The sequence below is a fragment of the Pristiophorus japonicus genome, unplaced genomic scaffold (assembly GCF_044704955.1).
Source record: "Pristiophorus japonicus isolate sPriJap1 unplaced genomic scaffold, sPriJap1.hap1 HAP1_SCAFFOLD_588, whole genome shotgun sequence".
In the NCBI taxonomy this organism is placed as follows: domain Eukaryota; kingdom Metazoa; phylum Chordata; class Chondrichthyes; family Pristiophoridae; genus Pristiophorus; species Pristiophorus japonicus.
This window is the reverse complement of record NW_027254497.1, coordinates 211,092-234,447: the sequence shown is the minus strand read 5'-3', so window position 1 is coordinate 234,447 and position 23,356 is coordinate 211,092. Positions and strand designations below refer to the sequence as shown.

The 23,356-nt window shown below is 44.4% G+C and overlaps 1 protein-coding gene across 1 annotated transcript in view; it reads left to right on the top strand.

The window, feature by feature from the left end:
• Window positions 1-23,356, top strand: part of LOC139255165 (nectin-1-like) — a 222,651-nt gene that overhangs the window by 30,354 nt on the left and 168,941 nt on the right. Inside the window, exons 2-3 of the mRNA XM_070873879.1 lie at window positions 8,438-8,740; window positions 8,993-9,262. Of these exons, the coding sequence (XP_070729980.1) occupies window positions 8,438-8,740; window positions 8,993-9,262 (573 nt within the window). The remainder of the gene's footprint in view (window positions 1-8,437; window positions 8,741-8,992; window positions 9,263-23,356) is intronic.

Below are 23,356 nucleotides of genomic sequence, written 5' to 3'. Positions count from 1 at the left end.
TGATGGGGAAACTTTTGAAGACATTAATCCAGGACAAAATGAATTGGCACTTAGAAAAATATGGGCTAATAAATGAAAGTTAGCATGGATTTGTTAAAGGCAAATCGTGGTTGACTAACTTGATCAAGTTATTTGATGAAGTAACGGAGCGGTTGGTAAGGGTAGTGCAGATGATGTTGTGCATATGGACTTTCAAAAGACATTCGACAATGTACCAAATAAAAGACATGTTAGCAAAATTAAAGCCCATGGGATTAAAGGGACGGTGGCAGCATTGATACAAAATATGCTAAGACATAGAAAGCAGGGAGTTGTGGTGAATAGTTATTTTTCAGGCTGGAGGGAAATATACAGTAGTGCTCCCCACGAGTCGGTATTCGGACCACTGCACTTTTTGATATATTAATGACCTGGACCTGGTTGTACAGGGCATAATTTCAAAGTTTGCAGATGAAATGAAACTGAACAATGAGGCAGTTAGTTACTGACCAGGAGAACAAAAACATAGAAATGGGCAACACATAACAAATGAAATTTAACGCAGAGAAGTGTGAAGTGATATATTTTGGTTGTAAGAATGCGGAGAGGACCTGGGGGTATATGTAGACAAATCTTAGAATGCGGCAGAACAAGTTAAGAAGGCTGTTAAAAAAAGAATACAGTATCATTGGCTTTATTAATAGAGGAATAGATTACAAAAGTTAATAACTTATGCTAAACCTTTATAAAATACTGCTTGGGCCTCAGCTGGAGTATTGTGTTCAATTCTGGGCACCACACTTTAGGAAGGATGTCAAGGCCTTGGAGAGAGTGCAGAACAGATTTAAAAAGAAAGACTTGCATTTATATAATGTGTTTCACGATCACCAGATGTCTCAATGCGCTTTACAGTCAATGAAGTACTTTGGAAGTGCAGTCACTGTTGTAATGTAGGAAACATGGCAGCCAATTTGCGCACACCAAGCTCCCACAAACAGCAATGTGATAATGACCAGATAATCTGTTTTTTTATGTTGATTAAAGGATAAATAACTAGAATGATACCAGGGATGAAGGACTTCAGTTATGTGGAGAGACTGGAGAAGCTGAGATGTTCTCCTTAGAGCAGAGGAGGTTCAGAGGAGATTTGATAGAAGTGTTCAAAATCATGAATGGTTTTGATAGAGTAAATAAAGAGAAACTGTTTCCAATGGCAGGAGGATCAATAAACTGAGAGTACAGATTTAAGATGATTGGCAAAAGAACCAGAGGCGGCATGAGCAAACATTGTTTTACACAGGGAGTTGTTGTGATCTGAAATGTTACAATAGTAATATTCAAAATAGAATTGGATAAATATTTGAAAGGAAAATAATTGCAGAGCTATGTGGAAAAAGCAGGGGAGTAGGATTAATTGGGTATCTCGACCAAAGAGGCACGCTGGGCCGAATGGCCTCCTTCTGTGCTGTATCATTCTATGATAATAGAAACATAGAAACATAGAAAATAGGTGCAGGAGTAGGCCATTCGGCCCTTCTAGCCTGCACCGCCATTCAATGAGTTCATGGCTGAACATTCAACTTCAGTACCCCATTCCTGCTTTCTCGCCATACCCCTTGATCCCCCTAGCAGTAAGGACCTCATCTAACTCCTTTTTGAATATATTTAGTGAATTGGCCTCAACAACTTTCTGTGGTAGAGAATTCCACAGGTTCACCACTCTCTGGGTGAAGAAGTTCCTCCGCATCTCGGTCCTAAATGGCTTACCCCTTATCCTTAGACTGTGACCCCTGGTTCTGGACTTCCCCAACATTGGGAACATTCTTCCTGCATCTAACCTGTCTAACCCCGTCAGAATTTTATATGTTTCTATGAGGTCCCCTCTCATTCTTCTGAACTCCAGTGAATACAAGCCCAGTTGATCCAGTCTTTCTTGATAGGTCAGTCCCGCCATCCCGGGAATCAGTCTGGTGAACCTTCGCTGCACTCCCTCAATAGCAAGAATGTCCTTCCTCAGGTTAGGAGACCAAAACTGTACACAATACTCCAGGTGTGGCCTCACCAATGCCCTGTACAACTGTAGCAACACCTCCCTGCCCCTGTACTCAAATCCCCTTGCTATGAAGGCCAACATGCCATTTGCTTTCTTAACCGCCTGCTGCACCTGCATGCCAACCTTCAATGACTGATGTACCATGACACCCAGGTCTCTTTGCACCTCCCCTTTTCCTAATCTGTCACCATTCAGATAATAGTCTGTCTCTCTGTTTTTACCACCAAAGTGGATAACCTCACATTTATCCACATTATACTTCATCTGCCATGCATTTGCCCACTCACCTAACCTATCCAAGTCGCTCTGCAGCCTCACAGCATCCTCCTCGCAGCTCACACTGCCACCCAACTTAGTGTCATCCGCAAATTTGGAGATACTACATTTAATCCCCTCATCTAAATCATTAATGTACAGTGTAAACAGCTGGGGCCCCAGCACAGAACCTTGCGGTACCCCACTAGTCACTGCCTGCCATTCTGAAAAGTACCCATTTACTCCTACTCTTTGCTTCCTGTCTGACAACCAGTTCTCAATCCATGTCAGTACACTACCCCCAATCCCATGTGCTCTAACTTTGCACATCAATCTCTTGTGTGGGACCTTGTCGAACGCCTTCTGAAAGTCCAAATATACCACATCAACTGGTTCTCCCTTATCCACTCTACTGGAAACATCCTCAAAAAATTCCAGAAGATTTGTCAAGCATGATTTCCCTTTCACAAATCCATGCTGACTTGGACCTATCATGTCACCTCTTTCCAAATGCGCTGCTATGACATCCTTAATAATTGATTCCATCATTTTACCCACTACCGATGTCAGGCTGACCGGTCTATAATTCCCTGTTTTCTCTCTCCCTCCTTTTTTAAAAAGTGGGGTTACATTGGCTACCCTCCACTCCATAGGAACTGATCCAGAGTCAATGGAATGTTGGAAAATGACTGTCAACGCATCCACTATTTCCAAGGCCACCTCCTTAAGTACTCTGGGATGCAGTCCATCAGGCCCTGGGGATTTATCGGCCTTCAATCCCATCAATTTCCCCAACACAATTTCCCGGCTAATAAGGATTTCCCTCAGTTCCTCCTCCTTACTAGACCCCCCGACCCCTTTTATAACCGGAAGGTTGTTCGTGTCCTCCTTCGTGAATACCGAACCAAAGTACTTGTTCAATTGGTCCGCCATTTCTTTGTTCCCCGTTATGACTTCCCCTGATTCTGACTGCAGGGGACCTACATTTGTCTTTACTAACCTTTTTCTCTTTACATATCTATAGAAACTTTTGCAATCCGTCTTAATGTTCCCTGCAAGCTTCTTCTCATACTCCATTTTCCCTGCCCTAATCAAACCCTTTGTCCTCCTCTGCTGAGTTCTAAATTTCTCCCAGTCCCCAGGTTCGCTGCTATTTCTGGCCAATTTGTATGCCACTTCCTTGGCTTTAATACTATCCCTGATTTCCCTTGATAGCCACGGTTGAGCCACCTTCCCTTTTTTATTTCTATGCCAGACAGGAATGTACAATTGTTGTAGTTCATCCATGCGGTCTCTAAATGTCTGCCATTGCCCATCCACAGTCAACCCCTTAAGTATCATTCGCCAATCCATCTCAGCCAATTCACGCCTCATACCTTCAAAGTTAGCCTTCTTTAAGTTCTGGACCATGGTCTCTGAATTAACTGTTTCATTCTCCATCCTAATGCAGAATTCCACCATATTATGGTCACTCTTCCCCAAGGGGCCTCGCACAACGAGATTGCTAATTAATCCTTTCTCATTACATAACACCCAGTCTAAGATGGCCTCCCCCCTAGTTGGTTCCTCGACATATTGGTCTAAAAAACCATCCCTTATGCACTCCAGAAAATCCTCCTCCACCGTATTGCTTCCAGTTTGGTTAGCCCAATCTATGTGCATATTAAAGTCACCCATTATAACTGCTGCACCTTTATTGCACGCACCCCTAATTTCCTGTTTGATGCCCTCCCCAACATCACTACTACTGTTTGGAGGTCTATACACAACTCCCACTAACGTTTTTTGCCCTTTGGTGTTCTGCAGCTCTACCCATATAGATTCCACATCATCCAAGCTAATGTCCTTCCTAACTATTGCCTTAATCTCCTCCTTAACCAGCAATGCTACCCCACCTCCTTTTCCTTTTATTCTATCCTTCCTGAATGTTGAATACCCCTGGATGTTGAGTTCCCAGCCCTGCTCATCCTGGAGCCACGTCTCCGTAATCCCAATCACATCATATTTGTTAACATCTATTTGCACAGTTAATTCATCCACCTTATTGCGGATACTCCTTGCATTAAGACACAAAGCCTTTAGGCTTGTTTTTTTAACACCCTCTGTCCTTTTAGAATTTTGCTGTACAATGGCCCTTTTTGTTCTTTGCCTTGGGTTTCTCTGCCCTCCACTTTTCCTCATCTCCTTTCTGTCTTTTGTTTTTGCCTCCTTTTTGTTTCCCTCTATCTCCCTGCATTGGTTCCCATCCCCCTGCCATATTAGTTTAACTCCTCCCCAACAGCACTAGCAAACACTCCCCCGAGGACATTGGTTCCGATTCTGCCCAGGTGCAGACCGTCCGGATTGTACTGGTCCCACCTCCCCCAGAACCGGTTCCAATGCCCCAGGAATTTGAATCCCTCCCTGCTGCACCATTGCTCAAGCCACGTATTCATCTGAGCTATCCTGCGATTCCTACTCTGACTAGCACGTGGCACTGGTAGCAATCCCGAGATTACTACTTTTGAGGTCCTACTTTTTAATTTAGCTCCTAGCTCCTTAAATTCATTTCGTAGGAACTCATCCCTTTTTTTACCTATGTCATTGGTACCAACGTGCACCACGACAACTGGCTGTTCTCCCTCCCTTTTTAGAATGTCCTCCACCCGCTCCGAGACATCCTTGACCCTTGCACCAGGGAGGCAACATACCATCCTGGAGTCTCGGTTGCGGCCGCAGAAACGCCTATCTATTCCCCTTACAATTGAATCCCCTATCACTATCGCTCGCCCACTCTTTTTCCTGCCCTCCTGTGCAACAGAGCCAGCCACGGTGCCATGAACTTGGCTGCTGCTGCCCACTCCTGATGAGTCATCCCCCTCAACAGCACTCAAAGCAGTGTATCTGTTTTGCAGTGGGATGACCACAGGGGACCCCTGCACTACCTTCCTTGCACTGCTCTTCCTGCTGGTCTTCCATTCCCTATCTGGCTGTGGACCCTTCTCCTGCGGTAAGACCAACTCGCTACACGTGATACTCACGTCATTCTCAGCATCGTGGATGCTCCAGAGTGAATCCACCTTCAGCTCCAACTCCGCAACGCGGACCGTCAGTAGCCGGAGCTGATAGGAAGCAGTGTTTCTTGTTGATTTGATTGTTGAGTAACATCTGATATTTTCAGCCCTGCTGTGTTGTTTCCCATTGGTTAGATGTGTGTAGCTTTGCTGCACTGCTTTCACTGTGTTGACAGAGCCCCTTATAATTAAAGGTTTAAAAGTATGACAGACAGTTTACTTTCAGCCAGTCCCAAAGAATTTCCTTTTTTGTAGTGTAAAATATGTTGCAATATTATTCTCACTTACCACAGTATCTTTAATATTTATTGCAAGGAATTATAGTGACTGAATAATATTGCGGACATGTGGGAATTTGTTAGCTTCTTGCATGCTATTTCCTGACGTGTTGTTGGCAGATAGTCTCTGTACTGTGAACAGTCTCTGTGCTGGGAGCAGGCAAACAGAAAACTCACCTTCAGATGTCTGCACATATCTTTCCAGTTATATTTACTAAATTGAAGGTACATTCCCACCTTCCTCTCCTTTTGCCACTCCTCATCATTCCTCTCCTCTCCATTCCTCTTCTCTTCTCTCAATTCCTTTTATCTTCACCATTCCTCCTCGCTTCTCTCCTCTTCTCCTCTCTTCTTCGGTCTCATATGTAGCACAAAAGACCAGAAGTGCTGTCATATTTGGACTTGGTCTCAATAATATAGGGCTGACAACAGTCTCTGCGTCTCTCCTTAGTGCTTATAAAGAGAGGTGCTGGTAATACCTAGAGTGTAATCGCAAAAGATTTAAGATGATTGGCAAAAGAACCAGAAGCGACATGAGCAAACATTGTTTTACACAGTGAGTTGTTGTGATCTGGAATGCACTGCAAAAATGGGTGGTAGAAGCAGATACAATATGGGAGATGGCATGGAGAATTGAGCCAGCTTTAGGCAGATCATTCATGGTGATGAATTCCAATTAAACTATTGCGCTCTCTTGATTGATGCATTCAGAAAAATAGCAGTACTTCATCAGTGACAGGGCTGCCCTTTAGATAGAGTCACTGGCAAAAGGTTACTAGGCTCAGAGACAGGAATGCATAGCAATTATTCTGGACATACAATTTATAAGTACTGACTAAGGAGAGACACAGATACTGAGGATAGCCCTATATTGTTGAGACCAAGTGCAAACCTGCGTGTGTTTACAGTACACACACTGATTGTTCCATGATGGAAATTCATGCTTTTCAAATCAAATTATATCATCTGTAAGCACAAAATAATGCAATTAATTCTGACATTGTTTGTGAATAATAAATGTTACTCCTAGCTCTCTGCTGTTTTAATCTCTAATTACTGTTACAATAGTCACCAGTCTATGATTATTGATAATCTTTGATCATCGATGCATTGTACGGTAAGATGCAAGTGAAGGTAGTGGATAGATTCTTGTAACTCATTGTTACTTACTCGTATAAATCTGTAAGAGTTTAGAACATGCATAATTTTTAAATCAAGTCTAAAAGTCTAAAAGTCCCCCCGTTAGTAGAGCTATGAGTTAAGATTTTATCATAAACAGCTCCCAATGCAGAGCTTCACAAATAGGTGCCAGGAAACAGGCACCAAACCAGGAAGCGAGAGATTCGGAGGGGTAACTGAAAGCCTGATTAAATAAATTGTTTTTGAGAAAGTTTTTAAAGGTGGTGTGAGAGGTGGAGAGGTTCAGGGAGGGTCTTCAAAAGAGCAGAATCAAGGAGGCTGAAGGTTGTGTCACCAATGGTGGAGCAAAGGGTTGCATTTTCTTTTCTTCTTGGTGAAATTTTTCACGTTCTCACTCCTCCTCACTCTTGAAAGTGCTTGCTGTATGTTGGGTTATGGCTCCATGGGAACTGCATTCTCCAGCACTTCATCCAAGTAATCTCTATACATTTGTGAGGCTTGACAATGAGGGTCAATACTCATTTCAACAAGAGAGTAGAGAAGGGCACAGCTGAGACTGATCCTGTCCTAACCCAACATCCGCACAAGTATGTTTCCAGTAGGAATCACTAAATAACAATCAGAAGTGAGAACCCTGGACAACTTTATTTCCTTCTGCTGAGCTCAACTGTAGCACCCCTACCGTCATTCTGGCCGAGATCAACTCTCATCATTTCCATCGGTCGACTATCGTTGGTGCTTCTGTCAGTATCCTCCAAACCCATTAATTCAACATACATGATGGTAATCCTTCGATAGAAATTTCTGTACTTAATTCTCGGCCGACTTCTCTTTTTGTTTCCATGTTTTGCTTCCCAGAGTAAAAGATTAACTCACTGTCTCACATGTAGAGCCCTAGCTTTGTACTTGCTAGTTTTAAATCACAATTTAAAAGCCTTGAATACGTCTAATGTTAATGTGTACACTTTGGATTTCAAACCTGAAAATATTCATTTATTATACCAGGATACAATGCCCCTTTAAGCTACTTTATCGAAAGAGATAGTTTAAAAATAGTTTCTTACATCAACACATTACAATTTCTATAACATCTTTTAAGTAACTAAACATCCCGACACAAATTGCAGTAAGAAAACAGGCACTCAGCAGGAAAGGAGAGATTAGGATGTGTGAATGTACGCTTGGTCGAATAAATTGATCTTAAGAAGGTTTTTAAGGGTGTAGAGAGAGTTGGAGAGGTGGAAAGGTTTAGGGAGGAAGGTGTAAAGAGTAGGATCCAGGAAACTAAAGATCCTTGCACCAATTTAGTAGCAGAGAGAGGGGGAATATGCAAATGCTAGATTCAGAGTAATGGAGTGTTCAGGAGGGGATATAGATCTGAACAAATTGCACAGAGAGAATGAGGTGAATCCATAGTGGGATTTGAATATGAGGCCAAGGATGTTAAAGTTAATATTTTGAATGACTGGGAGCCAATGTAGGTCATCAAGGACAAGGGTGGTAGTGTTAATACAGGACAGGACACGAGTGGCAGAGAATGAATCTGCTGTTAAAGAACTTCTTTCCTGTCATTGTTGAAGACTCAATACTATCAACCAAGAAGTTCTCACTGTCAAAATGTATTATTACATTTATATCTCTTTAAGATTTTTGGCATTAATATTAAGTTATTTCTGCAGGGAAACAAATACAGAAAAAACGTCGATCTGGACTTGGAAATGGTGTGGGCTCACGTTGTGAATTAACTGAGAAAGCAGCAATCAGCAGTCCTCGATGGCAGGTGGAATACAACAAAACGATGCATTCCCTTGCTGTAATCTTAAAGAACAGCTCTTTAGGAAATGCCACCTGTTCGAAACTCATCAATGCCTCATTAACCAACAGAGTCAGTAATAGCCAGCTTATTACTGAAAAGCCAAACACTTGTGTATTTACAAACTCTTGCGCAGCCACAGAAAATCGAGTACTGCTGACAGTTCTGAGTAAGTTAACTGTAATAAAACATTTCACTACCCCTTGTCATTGTATTATATTAGACAGTGTGAAGATAAAACTTTCAAATGGTTTTCAAAGAATTTCTTGAACTGGTTCATTAAGATGCATGGAAATTAAGAAATACTATGGTCATAAAATTGAATCCATTGATGTAATGAGATACTTAATTCCTGAATGATATTGCAGTCTTCATATTGTTCTAATTGACAAATAATGTCTTAATTTGTTGCCCTCTCTAGTCCCTCCTGCTTTTAATAAAATGCATCACACCGACTTTAAAGATCAACTTGTGACAATGTGCAGAGCTGCTAATGGCGGCCTAGCACCAAATATTGTGTGGTTGTCATCAACTATCTCAATGAGAGGAAGAAATAGGACTCAGAACCAAAATGCAACCAGGAGAGTTACCAGCAACTACAAACCAACACAATATAGAAACAGCTTGGAGAATGTAACCTGTCTGATAAATCATCCAACACGTTTTGCACCAATAGAACTGTTCGTAAGACGTGAGTATGTATTTTTTAAATCTCCTCTTACCTTCTATTCTATGGTGGGATCGGAGTTAGCTAGCAGTCTGGCTGAGAAATGCACAAAATCATCACCCGTATCAATCGGCTAGCTGGATTGCGGGATTCTAATCTCAGATCAAAGCAGTGTGATAATTGCCTTAATTACTCTGTAGCAGTCTCCACAACTATCATCGTTATTTACTGTAACAGCACCAAAAGTAACTAATATTTTTGTATAAAATTATTATATTATTTTAATTGTCAGTTGTGGCTCTCTGGTAGCACTCTCGCCTCTGGGTTCAAGGTTGTGAGTTCAGGCCCCACTCCAGAGACTTGAGCACAAAATCTAAGCATGCATCAGAAAATGATGGGCAGCGCACCCATAAGCTACAAATGTCCCGGATCCTAACAGCGGTGCGAATTTACCTTGTAAATTAGTCAATGTGCTCACACAGGGAAGTGCCATAAATTTAAAAAGCACTCTGCATTTTAGAATATTTCAGTATCATCATACTAAAGGAGATATTGCAAATAACGTTGGTAATGTTGATTGTGTAGTGTGCATTGGAACAGGAAACCGCAAACATCTACATGATGAAATGCAATTGAAAAAGTAGATTGGAATGTGATTACTGATCCAGTAAAAATGAAGGTGTTATTTAAAAAGGTCATCAAATATTAAGAGAGGACAGTATTGTCTGTGAATAGTGCCCAACTCTGGATGAATGATAGCGATGGTGGGTAAAGACAGATGAATATTTGGGAGTATGCTTGATAGCACAAAACTGCTTGCAATTCAAAAGAAATTGATACAAATGAATTTAATTTCTTCTGTAGCTTGCACAGAATAAATTAACCCATAAATTGAAGTCTTATACAGAAATGCATACGCCTTGGGTTTATGTAAGAGATTCATTCATAGCTTGTTGCTGCAAAAACGCAGCCAGGTACTGGTGTTGTTGTTTATCTTGAATAGTTCCTTGGGTGTATTGGATGTTGACAGGGGGTGCTGTATCAGGCATTGGAGAATACCTCATTGGAGAATACATGTCTTACCCACACAGGATTATTTTCAAACTGACAGAGGAGTAATATCTTTGTAGACCTCTTTCCTCAGGGATATGGTTCAAGAACTCTGTGAACTGTAGCAGGAGAACCGGCAATCATGTGTAGAGTTAGGCACAGTGCTGCCAATGTCAGTCAAAGTCCTGCTCCCATCATTATTCTTGCTTCGGAGTTTCTACATTGGGAACATGTGTGACATCAGTCAATCAGTAGTGCATTATTGCATTCAACAAATGACTGATGCCTTGTTCAAAAGATCCAATAATCATATTAAGTTCACCGTGGACTACAGGAGCAACAGATTTGAGCCCTGTGCCTCTTCAAAATGACAGGATGCCCCAAAGTCCAGGGTTGTCATCATGTCACACATGTCATCATGCCCTTTGTATTCCTCCTGAAAAGCAGTTCCACCTGCATGAATCACTATGGTTTCAACATCCATTTTTGTGGACTCCTGCAAGTAACTGCCAAGTCTTTTATCTCCAGCTAGTGGAGTGTTAGATTCTGGGGGATTAAAGATACCCACTGTTGCCTTGACATCCTCTAGCAGTGCTTCCAATACCTTAATAGATTGGGGGCAGTCCAGCAAAAGTTTCCTGGATCATCCTGATGTGCTACATTCTCCACAATCTGATGGTTGAGAGATGGGGGAGAAATTTGTGTCGTTTGCGTCCCCCGTTAGCGACCCGAGGGGGATGGTAATGGGGTGCAAACAACTTCTCGCCCGGGGCACAGGGCCACTACTGGATTCCGTGAGTTCCGTGGGAGTTAGCGGAAATGAAAACCGGTACCGCCCCGCTTCTGTCGGTAGTGCCGAGGCTGCTGTGCCAGCAATGACAACGTCATCACCGTGCGCTGTGACCTGTTTTTGCCCCGGAGCAAAAATTCGATAGCGCCTCGTGAGGCTGCCATGGGCAATGCCCAAGCCAGCTTCCCAGGTCGCGAACTTGTGAGGAGAAAATCTAAAATGGCTGGCTTACTGGTCACAGCAATGCCTTTTTCAATTCGCGGAGTCCGTACCACAATGTTACAGCCCGGCACTCCGCTTCTGTGCCGGGCTGCTACCACAGCACCCCGCTTCCCGGTGGAGAAATGGTGACCCCCCTTCTCCCCATTGCAGAGTTTGCAGTGTGCCCTCCCCTTTAACAGAAGGGAAGGACCCTGTGCTCCCGCCAGTGCTACCTGGCTCTCTGCATAGTGGTGCAAAATTACCACTTTTAGCGCCCCAGATCCACCCCCGAGAGAAAGTGGAGTGTGCGACATTGTGCTCCACTTCCTCTTGGGGGAGGTAACCCCAATTTCGCTGCCAGGAATTTCCATGCCTGGCGTAGAAAGACCCACCACGCCTCGGGTACTGATCACAAACTGGTACCGAATATCGGCCCCATTTACTTGGAAGAGCTGCAGCAGAGACCTCAGAAGAGCAGTTGTAGAATGAGGTACAATAGGTTGAAGGAAGATCACAAGGAGTTTTGCCGGCAGTCTGAGACATTCAGCTGGTCTTTCTAAGGAAGTCTTCCCCTCCATACCTTCAATAAAAATGAAACCTCACCATATCCCACTACACCCTCCTTCTTTTCCAGCATCATCATTGTAAGGGGAGCTTGGGGTGTGGGTTCGAATCCACACTCCCCTTGAGTTCTGTACGTGCGATTTATGAGGATGGGTGAGTAATGAGACACCAGACACAATGGATAAGAGTACAAAATGGTGAATGTTGTTTAATTAGAATAGCAAACACAAAGATAGAGGGCATAGGAAGAGGTCATAAAATAGCAGTAATGGCAAAATCTCATTCAACAACCCGAAAAGTCTCGCAACAGGGAAGGGGAAAACAAGAGGTTAAAACATTCCATTCACACACAACCACATCTCCCACTCCCACCCTTCCGACCAATTCCTATCCTAAATTGAGTCTGTGAGGGGGTTTGGGCTATACTCTCAATCCTATCAACTCGGGGTTCTGGGGGTGCGTATTGCAGCTCGGGGTCCCTCTGGGGTGGGTTTTATGTTGTTGTTTGGGTTTCCTCCTCGATGTTGCGTCGGTTTCTTCTATCTGCCTCTCGGTTATCGTCCGACTCCAGCTGTGAATCCAGGTTATTGAACCAGGTGTCCAGGTCTGCACAGCTCTGCGTGCCCCAGCCTGATGCTTCGACTATTCTCACCCTGTCCAGTGTGTTCAGGGCTAACAGCAGCACCTGCTGCCACTTACTAACCAGGAGGTTGGCTCGTGCGTTTTTAGTCTCAACCAAAATCAAAGTTTGCAAAACTCTCTCAGCTCCTTTTTGGTCCACAACTCCCTTTTTCCACAACTGTCTTTTCTCCACAGCTGTTTTCTCCACAACTGCTTTTCTGGTGGTTCTGTGTGCTATATTTGTATTCAATTCCGTTCTGGTCTTTTCGCGCTCAAACCCAGTGGGTGGTCCATTGTGTAAGTTTGGGCAGGGAGATAGTTTTGAATATTTAATCAGAAGATGTCACAGTTACATGCAGGTGTGAGGACCAGGGTATTGTTTCAGTGTACATAGGTGCCGGGAAGTCTGTGGGTCCTTTGTTATAGTCCTGGGAGTCAGTGGGCCATTCCTGCAGTGATTCATAGTTTTGATTCAGAGCTATTGTCCATATTAATTAGGTAGATAATGGCCCACATTCGTAGTTTGATTGGGGGGGGGGAAGGCGGGAGTCATTTTCAAACTGGGCCGGGGAGTCCTTATTGGTTGAAAATTTCCCCACTTCAGGCCCGACTCGACCCCTGATTGGCCTGCTAGAATGCACTTTTCCCCCACTGGCCAGTGCCCCTGTCTCGCTTGTGAGCCAGACTCCACAATGTCTGTATCCGCCCCCACATTTTCCCAGCCTGCTTTTACTTGGCCAAGAATGTTCATTTAGTGTATGGAACGATCCCATGTTAGTTTTCTTGTCCTTACGGTATTTCAAATGCGGCCGTGGATTTTCGAACCTTACATCATTCTGATCCTTTCCTAGCCCCTTAGCTCTAGAATGAAACTCTGCTAACTCAGCTAATGACACACATAAATTATTTATTAATGAAAATATAAAATAGTATTTCTGTGCCTACTGCCTGCCACCATGGTGCTTCCCTTTCCTAGCAGTTGGTTCATGCTGTGCTTGATTTTAATGATTCTTAGTGCAAGCTCACTGGTGGGGAGAGGATGGGCAGGATGCTGTGAAAGTGTTGCCATCAGGAGAGACAGCAGCAACACCCATTGGTAGCCCCAGTTGGTCCTTGCTGTAAGCCTCTACGTCAATGTGCCTGCTGTTGTGTGGATGAACAGACTCCACTGCGGAGCCTGTACCTAACCTTTGCCTCATTTAGGTATTTTCTCCAACTATGTTAGAAACATGGAAACATAGAAAGTAGCTGCAAGAGTAGGCCATTCTGCCCTTCGAGCCTGCACCACCATTCAATATGATCATGGCTGATCATGCAACTTCAGTACCCCATTCCTGCTTTCTCACCATACTCCTTGATCCCTTTAGCTGTAAGGGCCACATCTAACTCCCTTTTGAATATATTTAATAAACTGGCCTCAACAACTTTCTGTGATAGAGAATTCAACATGCTCACAACTTTCTGAGTGAAGAAGTTTCTCCTCATCTCGGTCCTAAATGGCTTACTCCTTATCCTTAGACTGTAACCCCTGGTTCTGGACTTCCCCAACATCGCGAACATTCTTCCTGCATCTACCCTGTCCAATCCCATCAGAATTTTGTGTGTTTCTATAAGATCCCCTTTCATTCTTCTAAATTCCATTGAATATAAGCCTAGTCGATCCAGTCTTTCTTCATATGTCAGTCCTGTCATCCTGGGAATCAGTCTGATGAACCTTCGCTGCACTCCCTCAATAGCAACAATGTCCTTCCTCAGATTAGGAGATCAAAACTGTATACAATATTCAAGGTGTGGCCTCACCAAGGCTCTGTACAACACCAAAGGGCAAAAAAGGTTAGTGGGTGTTGTGTACAGACCTCCAAACAGCAGTAGTGATGTTGGGGAGGGCATCAAACAGGAAATTAGGGGTGCATCCAATAAAGGTGCAGCAGTTATCATGGATGACTTTAATATGCATATAGATTGGGCTAACCAAACTGGAAGCAATACGGTAGAGGAGGATTTCCTGGAGTGCATAAGGGATGGTTTTCTAGACCAATATGTCGAGGAACCAACTAGAGGGGAGGCCATCTTAGACTGGGTGTTGTGTAATGAGAGAAGATTAATTAGCAATCTCGTTGTGCGAGGTCCCTTGGAGAAGAGTGACCATAATATGGTGGAATTCTACATTAGGATGGAGAATGAAACAGTTAATTCAGAGACCATGGTACAGAACTTAAAGAAGGGTAACTTTGAAGGTATGAGGCGTGAATTGGCTAGGATAGATTGACGAATGATACTTAAGGGGTTGACAGTGGATGGGCAATGGTAGACATTTGGAGACCGCATGGATGAACTACAACAATTGTACATCCCTGTCTGGCATAAAAATAAAAAAGGGAAGGTGGCTCAACCGTGGCTATCAAGGGAAATCAGGGATAGTATTAAAGCCAAGGAAGTGGCATACAAATTGGCCAGAAATAGCAGCGAACCCGGGGACTGGGAGAAATTTAGAACTCAGCAGAGGAGGGCAAAGGGTTTGATTAGGGCAGGGAAAATAGAGTACGAGAGGAAACTTGCAGGGAACATTAAGATGAACTGCAAAAGCTTCTATAGATATGTAAAGAGAAAAAGGTTAGTAAAGACAAATGTAGGTCCCCTGCAGTCAAAATCAGGGGAAGTCATAACGGGGAACAAAGAAATGGCAGACCAATTGAACAAGTACTTCGGTTCAGTATTCACTAAGGGAGACACAAGACAACCTTCCGGATATAAAAGGGGTCAGAGGGTCTAGTAAGAAGGAGGAACTGAGGGAAATCCTTATTAGTCGGGAAATTGTGTTGGGGAAATTGATCGGATTGAAGGCCGATAAATCCCCAGAGCCTGATGGACTACATCCCAGAGTACTTAAGGAGGTGGCCTTGGAAATAGCGGAAGCATTGACAGTCATTTTCCAACATTCCAAAGATTCTAGATCAGTTCCTATGGTGTGGAGTGTAGCCAACGTAAACCCACTTTTTTAAAAAGGAGGGAGAGAAAACAGGGAATTATAGACAGGTCAGCCTGACATCGGTAGTTGCTAAAATGATGGAATAAATTATTAAGGATGTCATAGCAGCGCATTTGGAAAGAGGTGAAATGATAGGTCCAAGTCAGCATGGATTTGTGAAAGGGAAATCATGCTTGACAAATCTTCTGGAATTTTTGAGGATGTTTCCAGTAGAGTGGACAAGGGAGAACCAGTTGATGTGGTGTATTTGGACTTTCAGAAGGCCTTCGGCAAGGTCCCACACAAGAGATTAATGTGCAAAGTTAAAGCACATGGGATTGGGGGTAGTGTGCTGACGTGGATTGAGAACTGGTTGGCAGACAGGAAGCAAAGAGTGGGAGTAAATGGGTACTTTTCAGAATGGTAGGCAGTGACTAGTGGGGTACTGCAAGGTTCTGTGCTGGGGCCCCAGCTGTTTACATTGTACATTAATGATTTAGACGAGGGGGTTAAATGTAGTATCTCCAAATTTGAGGATGACACTAAGTTGGGTGGCAGTGTGAGCTGCGAGGAGGATGCTATGAGGCTGCAGAGCGACTTGGATAGGTTAGGTGAGTGGGCAAATGCATGGCAGATGAAGTATAATGTGGATAAATGTGAGGTTATTCATTTTGGTGGTAAAAACAGAGAGACAGACTATTATCTGAATGGTGACAGATTAGGAAAAGGGGAGGTGCAACGAGACCTGGGTGTTATGGTACATCAGTCATTGAAGGTTGGCATGCAGGTACAGCAGGCGGTTAAGAAAGCAAATGGCATGTTGGCCTTCATAGCGAGGGGATTTGTGTACAGGGTCAGGGAGGTGTTACTACAGTTGTACAGGGCCTTGGTGAGGCCACACCTGGAGTATTGTGTACAGTTTTGGTCTCCTAACTTGAGGAAGGACATTCTTGTTATTGAGCGAGTGCAGCGAAGGTTCACCAGACTAATTCTCAGGATGGCGGGACTGACATATCAAGAAAGACTGGCTCAACTGGGCTTGTATTCACTGGAGTTCAGAAGAATGAGAGGAGATCTCATAGAAATGTTTAAAATTCTGACGGGTTCAGACAGGTTGGATGCAGGAAGAATGTTCCCAATGTTGGGGAAGTCCAGAACCAGGGGTCACAGTCTAAGGATAAGGGGTAAGCCATTTAGGACTGAGAGAGTGGTGAACCTGTGGAATTCTCTACCACAGGAAGTTGTTGAGGACAATTCACTAAATATATTCAAAAAGGAGTTAGATGTAGTCCTTACTACTTGGGGGATCAAGGGGTATGGCGAGAAAGCAGGTATGGGGTACTGAAGTTGCATGTTCAGCCATGAACTCATTGAATGGCGGTGCAGGCTTGAAGGACCGAATGGCCTACTCCTGCACCTATTTTCTATGTTTCTATGTTTCTATGTAGTAAGACCTCCCTGCTCCTGTACTCAAATCCTCTCGCTATGAAGGCCAACATGCCATTTGCCTTCATGTTGTCCAACAGGGAGGTAAGTTTCCATGCTGTGCCAGAACTGTGAACAAGGCAGGTTGTAGACTTCTCCATATTTGCTGTCATGGGTCAGAGGCTCCTTGGCATAGTCCAGCATGACTCCAACAACTTCTCATAAAATCTTCAGAACATAAGAAATAGGAGCAGGAGTAGGTCATCCGGCCCCTCGCGCCTGCTCCGCTATTTAATACAATCATGGCTTCAGGTCCACTTCCCTGCCCACTCCCCATAACCCCTTATTCCTTTATCATTTAAGAAACTGTCTATTTCTGTCTTAAATTTATTCAATGTCCCAGTTTCCACAGCTCTCTGAGGCAGCGAGTTCCTCAGATTTACAACGCTCAGAGAAGAAATTTCTCCTCATCTCTGTTTTAAATTGGCAGCCTCTTATTCGAAGATTATGCCCTCTAGTTCTAGTCTCCCCTGTTATGTATGTAAACCTGTAAATACCATGTCTAACCACCAGAGGGCATATCCCCTGGAGTCCTAAGGGATCCCACAATCCCTTGGGAGCACCTGTATATAAGGAGGCCTCACAAGCTGGAGAGGCGCTCTGAGGTGTATAATGAAGGATTATGGTCACACCTTTCTTTGAGCTTGCAGTATCTTGTCTGACTCTTTGTTCAAGATATAACAACTGATGAGGTACAGATGGAGAACTGTGGGCATCATGGAGAAATCTTTGGAGGGAGATGATTGGGAAACCTTCGTGGACCAACTCGACCAATACGTCGTGGCCAACAAGCTGGAAGGAGAAACAAACGCTGTCAAACGAAGGGCAAGCCTCCTTCCCATTTGCGGGGCATCAACGTATGGCCTCATGAAAAACCTGCTCACTCCAGCGAAACCCACAGACAAATTGCACACTTATCTGGGAGTATCGAAACCCGAAGGAAAGCGTTCTAATGGCGAGGTATCGGTTCTACACGTTCAAGAGGTCTGAAGGCCAGGAAGTGGCAAGCTACGTTGCCGAGCTAAGGCGCCTTGCAGGACATTGTGAATTTGAAGGACACTTGGAGCACATGCTCAGGGACTTCTTTGTACTTGGCACTGGACATGAAGTAATACTTGCAAACTTTTGACGGTAGAGACCCCAAACTTGAGTAAAGCCATAGCGATAGCCGAGGCGTTTATCGCCACCAGTGACAATACCAAACAAATTTCTCAGCGCACTAGTGCTGCTGCAAACAAAGTAACGTTGTTTTTGAATCGAAATGTACATGGCAGGACCTTCACGCCTGTAGCTGCACGTCCGCAGATGGCTCAGAGTCCACCACCAAGGGTGGTGAATACAAGTCAATTAACACCTTGTTGGCGCTTCAGGGATGATCATCGATTCCATTCATACTGCTTCAAAGGATACGTTTGCAATGGCTGTGGAACAATGGGACACCTCCAGTTCATGTGCAGGCGAGCTGCAAACCCTGCTAATCCTGCAAACCATCATGTTGCAGAGGAGGACAGATCCACGGTGGATCATGATGAACCAGAGCCTCAGACCGACACGTTTATCACAAAGTGTCCCTCGATAATGCTGAAGGTTGAATTAAATGGACTCCTGGTCTCCATGGAGCTGGACACGGGCGCAAGCCAGTCCATAATGAGCAAAAAAACTTTCGCTAAATTGTGATGCAGCAAGGCTTCAAGGCCAGGCCTGACTCCCATTCGTACTAAACTGAGAACATACTCAAAGGAACTGATTCCCATAATTGGCAGTGCTACCGTAAAGGTCTCCTACGATGGAGTGGTGCACGAGTTACCACTCTGGCTGGTACCGAGCGATGGTCCCACGCTGTTTGGCAGGAGCTGGCTGAGAAAGATACGCTGAAACTGGGACGACGTCCGAGCGCTTTCGTCCGTCGACGACACCTCATGTGCCCAGGTTCTAAACTAGTTCCCTGCGCTGTTCGAACCAGGCATCAGGAATTTCCAAGGAGCAAAGGCGCGACCCTTCCATCACAACGTGAGAGTGGTACCTTACATGATGAGAGAGAGGGTGGAGATCGAGCTGGACAGGCTGCAATGAGAGGGCATCATTTCGCCGATTGAATTCGTTGAGTGGGCCAGCCCGATTGTTCCAGTCCTCAAGGGAAACGGCACCGTCAGAATCTGTGGTAATTACAAAGTAACTATCAATCGTTTCTCACTGCAGGCTCAATACCCACTACCAAAGGTAGATGACCTATTTGCGATGCTGGCAGGAGGGAAAATGTTCACGAAGCTGGACTTGACCTCGGCCTACATGATGCAAGAGCTGGAGGAATCATCAAAAGGCCTCACCTGCATCAACACGCACAAAGTTCTCTTCATTTACAACAGATCCCTGTTTGGGATTCGATCGGCTGTGGCGATATTCCAGAGGAACATGGAAAGCTTGCTGAAGTCGATCCCGCGCACCGTGGTCTTCCAGAACGACATCTTGGTTACTGGTCGGGACAGCATTGAGCACCTGCAGAACCTGGAGGAGGTTCTTAGTCAGCTTAATCGTGTTGGGCTCTGGCTAAAATGTTCGAAGTGCATTTTCCTGGCGCCTGAAGTGGAGTTCCTGGGGAGAAGAATCGCGGCGGATGGCATCAGGCCCACCGATTCGAAGACGGAGGCAATCAAGAACGTACTGAGACCACAGAACGTGACGGAGCTGCGGTCGTTTCTAGGACTCCTGAACTAGTTTGGTAACTTCTTACTTGGTCTTAGCACATTGTTAGAATCCCTGCACTCTTTACTGCATAAAGGAGATGAATGGATATGTGGTAAAAGCCAAGAAAATGCCTTTGAGAAAGCAAGGAATCTGTTATGTTCAAACTAATTGCTTGTGTTGTACGATCCATGTAAGCGTTTGGTACTAGCATGTGATGCATCGTCGTACGGGGTTGGGTCTGTATTGCAACAAGCTAATGAATTTGGGAAATTGCAACCGATTGCTTATGCATCCAGAAGTCTGTCTAAGGCTAAGCGGGCCTACAGTATGATCGAAAAAGAAGCGTTAGCATGTGTTTACAGGGTAAAGAAAATGCATCAATATCTGTTCGGGCTCAAATTTGAATTGGAAACCGACCATAAGCCGCTTATATCCCTCTTTTCTGAAAATAAGGGGATAAATACGAATGCATCGGCCCACATCCAGAGATGGGTGCTCATGTTGTCCGCATAAAACTATGCCATCTGCCACAAGCCAGGCACAGAAAACTGTGCCGATGCTCTCAGTAAGCTGCCATTGCCCACCACAGGGATGGAGATGGCACATCCTGCAGATTTAGTCATGGTAATGGAAGCATTCGAGAGTGAGCAATCACCTGTTACCACCCGAAAAATCAGAACCTGGACGAGCCAGGACCCCTTACTGTCCTTAGTGAAAAACTGTTTGCTCCACGGGAGTTGGTCTAGTGTCCCGTGAGAGATGCAGGAAGAAATAAAGACGTACCAGCAGCGCAAAGATGAAATGTGTATACAGGCAGACTACCTCCTATGGGGTAATCGGGTAGTAGTGCCAAAAAAGGGCAGTGACACCTTCATTAGTGATCTCCACGGCACCCACCCAGGCATCGTAATGATGAAAGCAATAGCCAGATCCCACGTGTGGTGGCCCGGTATCGATGCAGACTTAGAGTCCTGCGTGCACAAATGTAATTCATGTTCCCAGTTAAGCAATGCATCCAGGGAGGCGCCACTAAGTTAATGGTCCTGGCTCTCCAAACCTAGGGTCCATGTCGACTATGGAAGCTCGTTCTTGGGAAAAATGTTTTTAGTGGTTGTAGATGCATACACCAAATGGATTGAATATGTGATAATGTCAGCAAGCACGTCCGCTGCCACCATTGAAAGCCTACGGGCCATGTTTGCCACAAACAGCCTGCCTGATGTCCTTGTAAGTGACAATGGGCCGTGCTTTACCAGTGCCGAATTCAAGGAATTCATGACCTGCAATGGGATCAAACATGTCACGTCTGCCCCATTTATGCCAGCATCCAGCGGTCAGGCAGAACGAGCAGTTCAAACAATCAAGCAGAGCTTGAAAAGAGTAACTGAAGGCTCACTGCAGACTCGCTTATCCTGAGTCCTGCTTAGTTACCGCACAAGACCCCACTCGCTGACTGGGGTTCCTCCTGCTGAACTGCTCATGAAAAGGGCACTTAAGACAAGGCTCTCGTTAGTCCACCCTGATCTACATGAACAGGTAGAGAGCAGGCGGCTTCATCAGAACACATATCATAATCGTGCAAATGTGTCACGTGAAATTGAGATAAATTATCCTGTATTTGTGTTGAACTATGGACAAGGTCCCAAGTGTCTTGCTGGCACTGTTTTGGCCAAAGAGGGGAGTAGGGTATTTGTGGTCAAACTCGCAAATGGACTCACCTGCAGGAACACTTGGACCTAACCAAGCTCAGATTTACGGGCTATCCAGAACAACCCACAATAGACTCTACCTTTTTCGACCCTCCAACACACACAAGTGGCAACCGACCCTGCGGTTGACCATGAAACAGAACCCATCACCTGTAGCAGCCCAGCATGACTCACCACCCCCAGCAGCCCAGCAAGGCCAGCTGCACAGCAACCCAGCGAAGGCCCAACAAATGATTCACCAACACCAGCATTTGCACCGAGATGATCAACCAGGGAAAGGAAGGTCCCAGATCAACTCACATTGTATATAGTTACACTATTGACTTTGGGGGGGGGGGGAGTGTTGTTATGTATGTAAACCTGTAAATACCATGTCTAACCACCAGAGGGCTTATCCCCTGGAGTCCCAAGGGATTGTGGGATCTCTTGGGAGCACCTGTATATAAGGAGACCTCACAGGCTGGAGAGGCGCTCTGAAATCTGTGATAAAGGACTACGGTCACACCTTACTTTGAGCTTGCAGTATCTACTCTGACTCTTTGGTCAAGATATAATATCCCCCATCAGTGGAAACATCCTTTCTCCATCCACCTTGTCAAGTCCCCTCATAATCTTATACGTTTCGATAAGATGACCTCTCATTCTTCTGAATTCCAATGAGTAGAGGCCCAACCTACTCAACTTTCCCCATCCCCAGAATCAACCTAGTGAACCTTCTCTCAACTGCCTGCAAAGCAAGATTACCCTTTTGTAAATATGGAAAACAAAGCTGCATGCAGTATTCCAGGTGTGGCCTCACCAATACCTTGTATAGCTATAGCAAGACTTCCCTGCTTTTATACTCCATCCCCTTTGCAATAAAGGCCAATATTTCATTGGCCTTCCTGATCACTTGCTGTACCTGCATACTATACTTTTGTGTTTCATGCAATAATTTGCTCATTGATTTTTTTCTGCCAAAGTGCATGACCTCACACTTTCCAACATTATATTCCATCTGCCAAATTTTTGCCCACTCACTTAGCCTGTTTATGTCCTTTTGCAGATTTTTTGTGTCCTCCTCACACATTGCTTTTCCTCCCATCTTTGTATCGTCAGCAAACTTGGCTACGTTACACTCAGTCCCTTCTTCCAAGTCGTTTATATAGATTGTAAATAGTTGGGGTCCCAGCACTGATCCCTGCGGCACCCCACTAGTTACTGGTTGCCAACCAGAGAATGAACCATTTATCCCGACTCTCTGTTTTCTGTTAGTTAGCCAATACTCTATCCAAGCTAATATATTAGCCCCCAAACCGGTGAACTTTTATCTTGTGCAGTAACCTTTTATGTGGCACCTTGTCAAATGCCTTCTGGAAGTCCAAATACACCACATCCACTGGTTCCCCTTTATCCACCCTGTTCATTACAGCCTCAAAGAATTCCAGCAAATTTGTCAAACATGACTTCCCCTTCACAAATCCATGCTGACGCAGCCTGACTGAATTTTGCTTTTTCAAATGTCCTGCTATTGCTTCTTTAATAATGGACTCCAACATTTTCCCAATCACAGATATTAGGCTAACTGGTCTATAGTTTCCTTCCTTTTGTCTGCCTCCTTTTTTAAATAGTGGTGTTACATTTACAGTTTTCCAATCTGCTGGGACCTCCCCAGAATCTAGGGAATTTTGGTAAATTACAACCAATGCATCCACAATCCCTGCCACTACTTCTCTTAAGACCCTAAGATGCAAGCCATCAGGTCCAGGTGATTTATCTGCCTTTAGTCCCATTATCTGACTGAGTACCATCTCCTTAGTGATTGTGCTTGTGTTAAGTTCCTTCCCCTCATAGCCCCTTGACTATCCACTGTTGGGATATTGTTAGTGCCCTCTACTGTAAAGACGGATACAAAGTATTTGTTCAGAGTTTCTGCCATCTCCATGTTTCCCATTATTTATTCCCCAGTCTCGTCCTCTAAGGGACCAACATTTACTTTAGCTACTCTGTTTCTCTTTATATACCTATAGAAATTCTTGCTGTCTGTTTTTATATTTCGTGCTAGT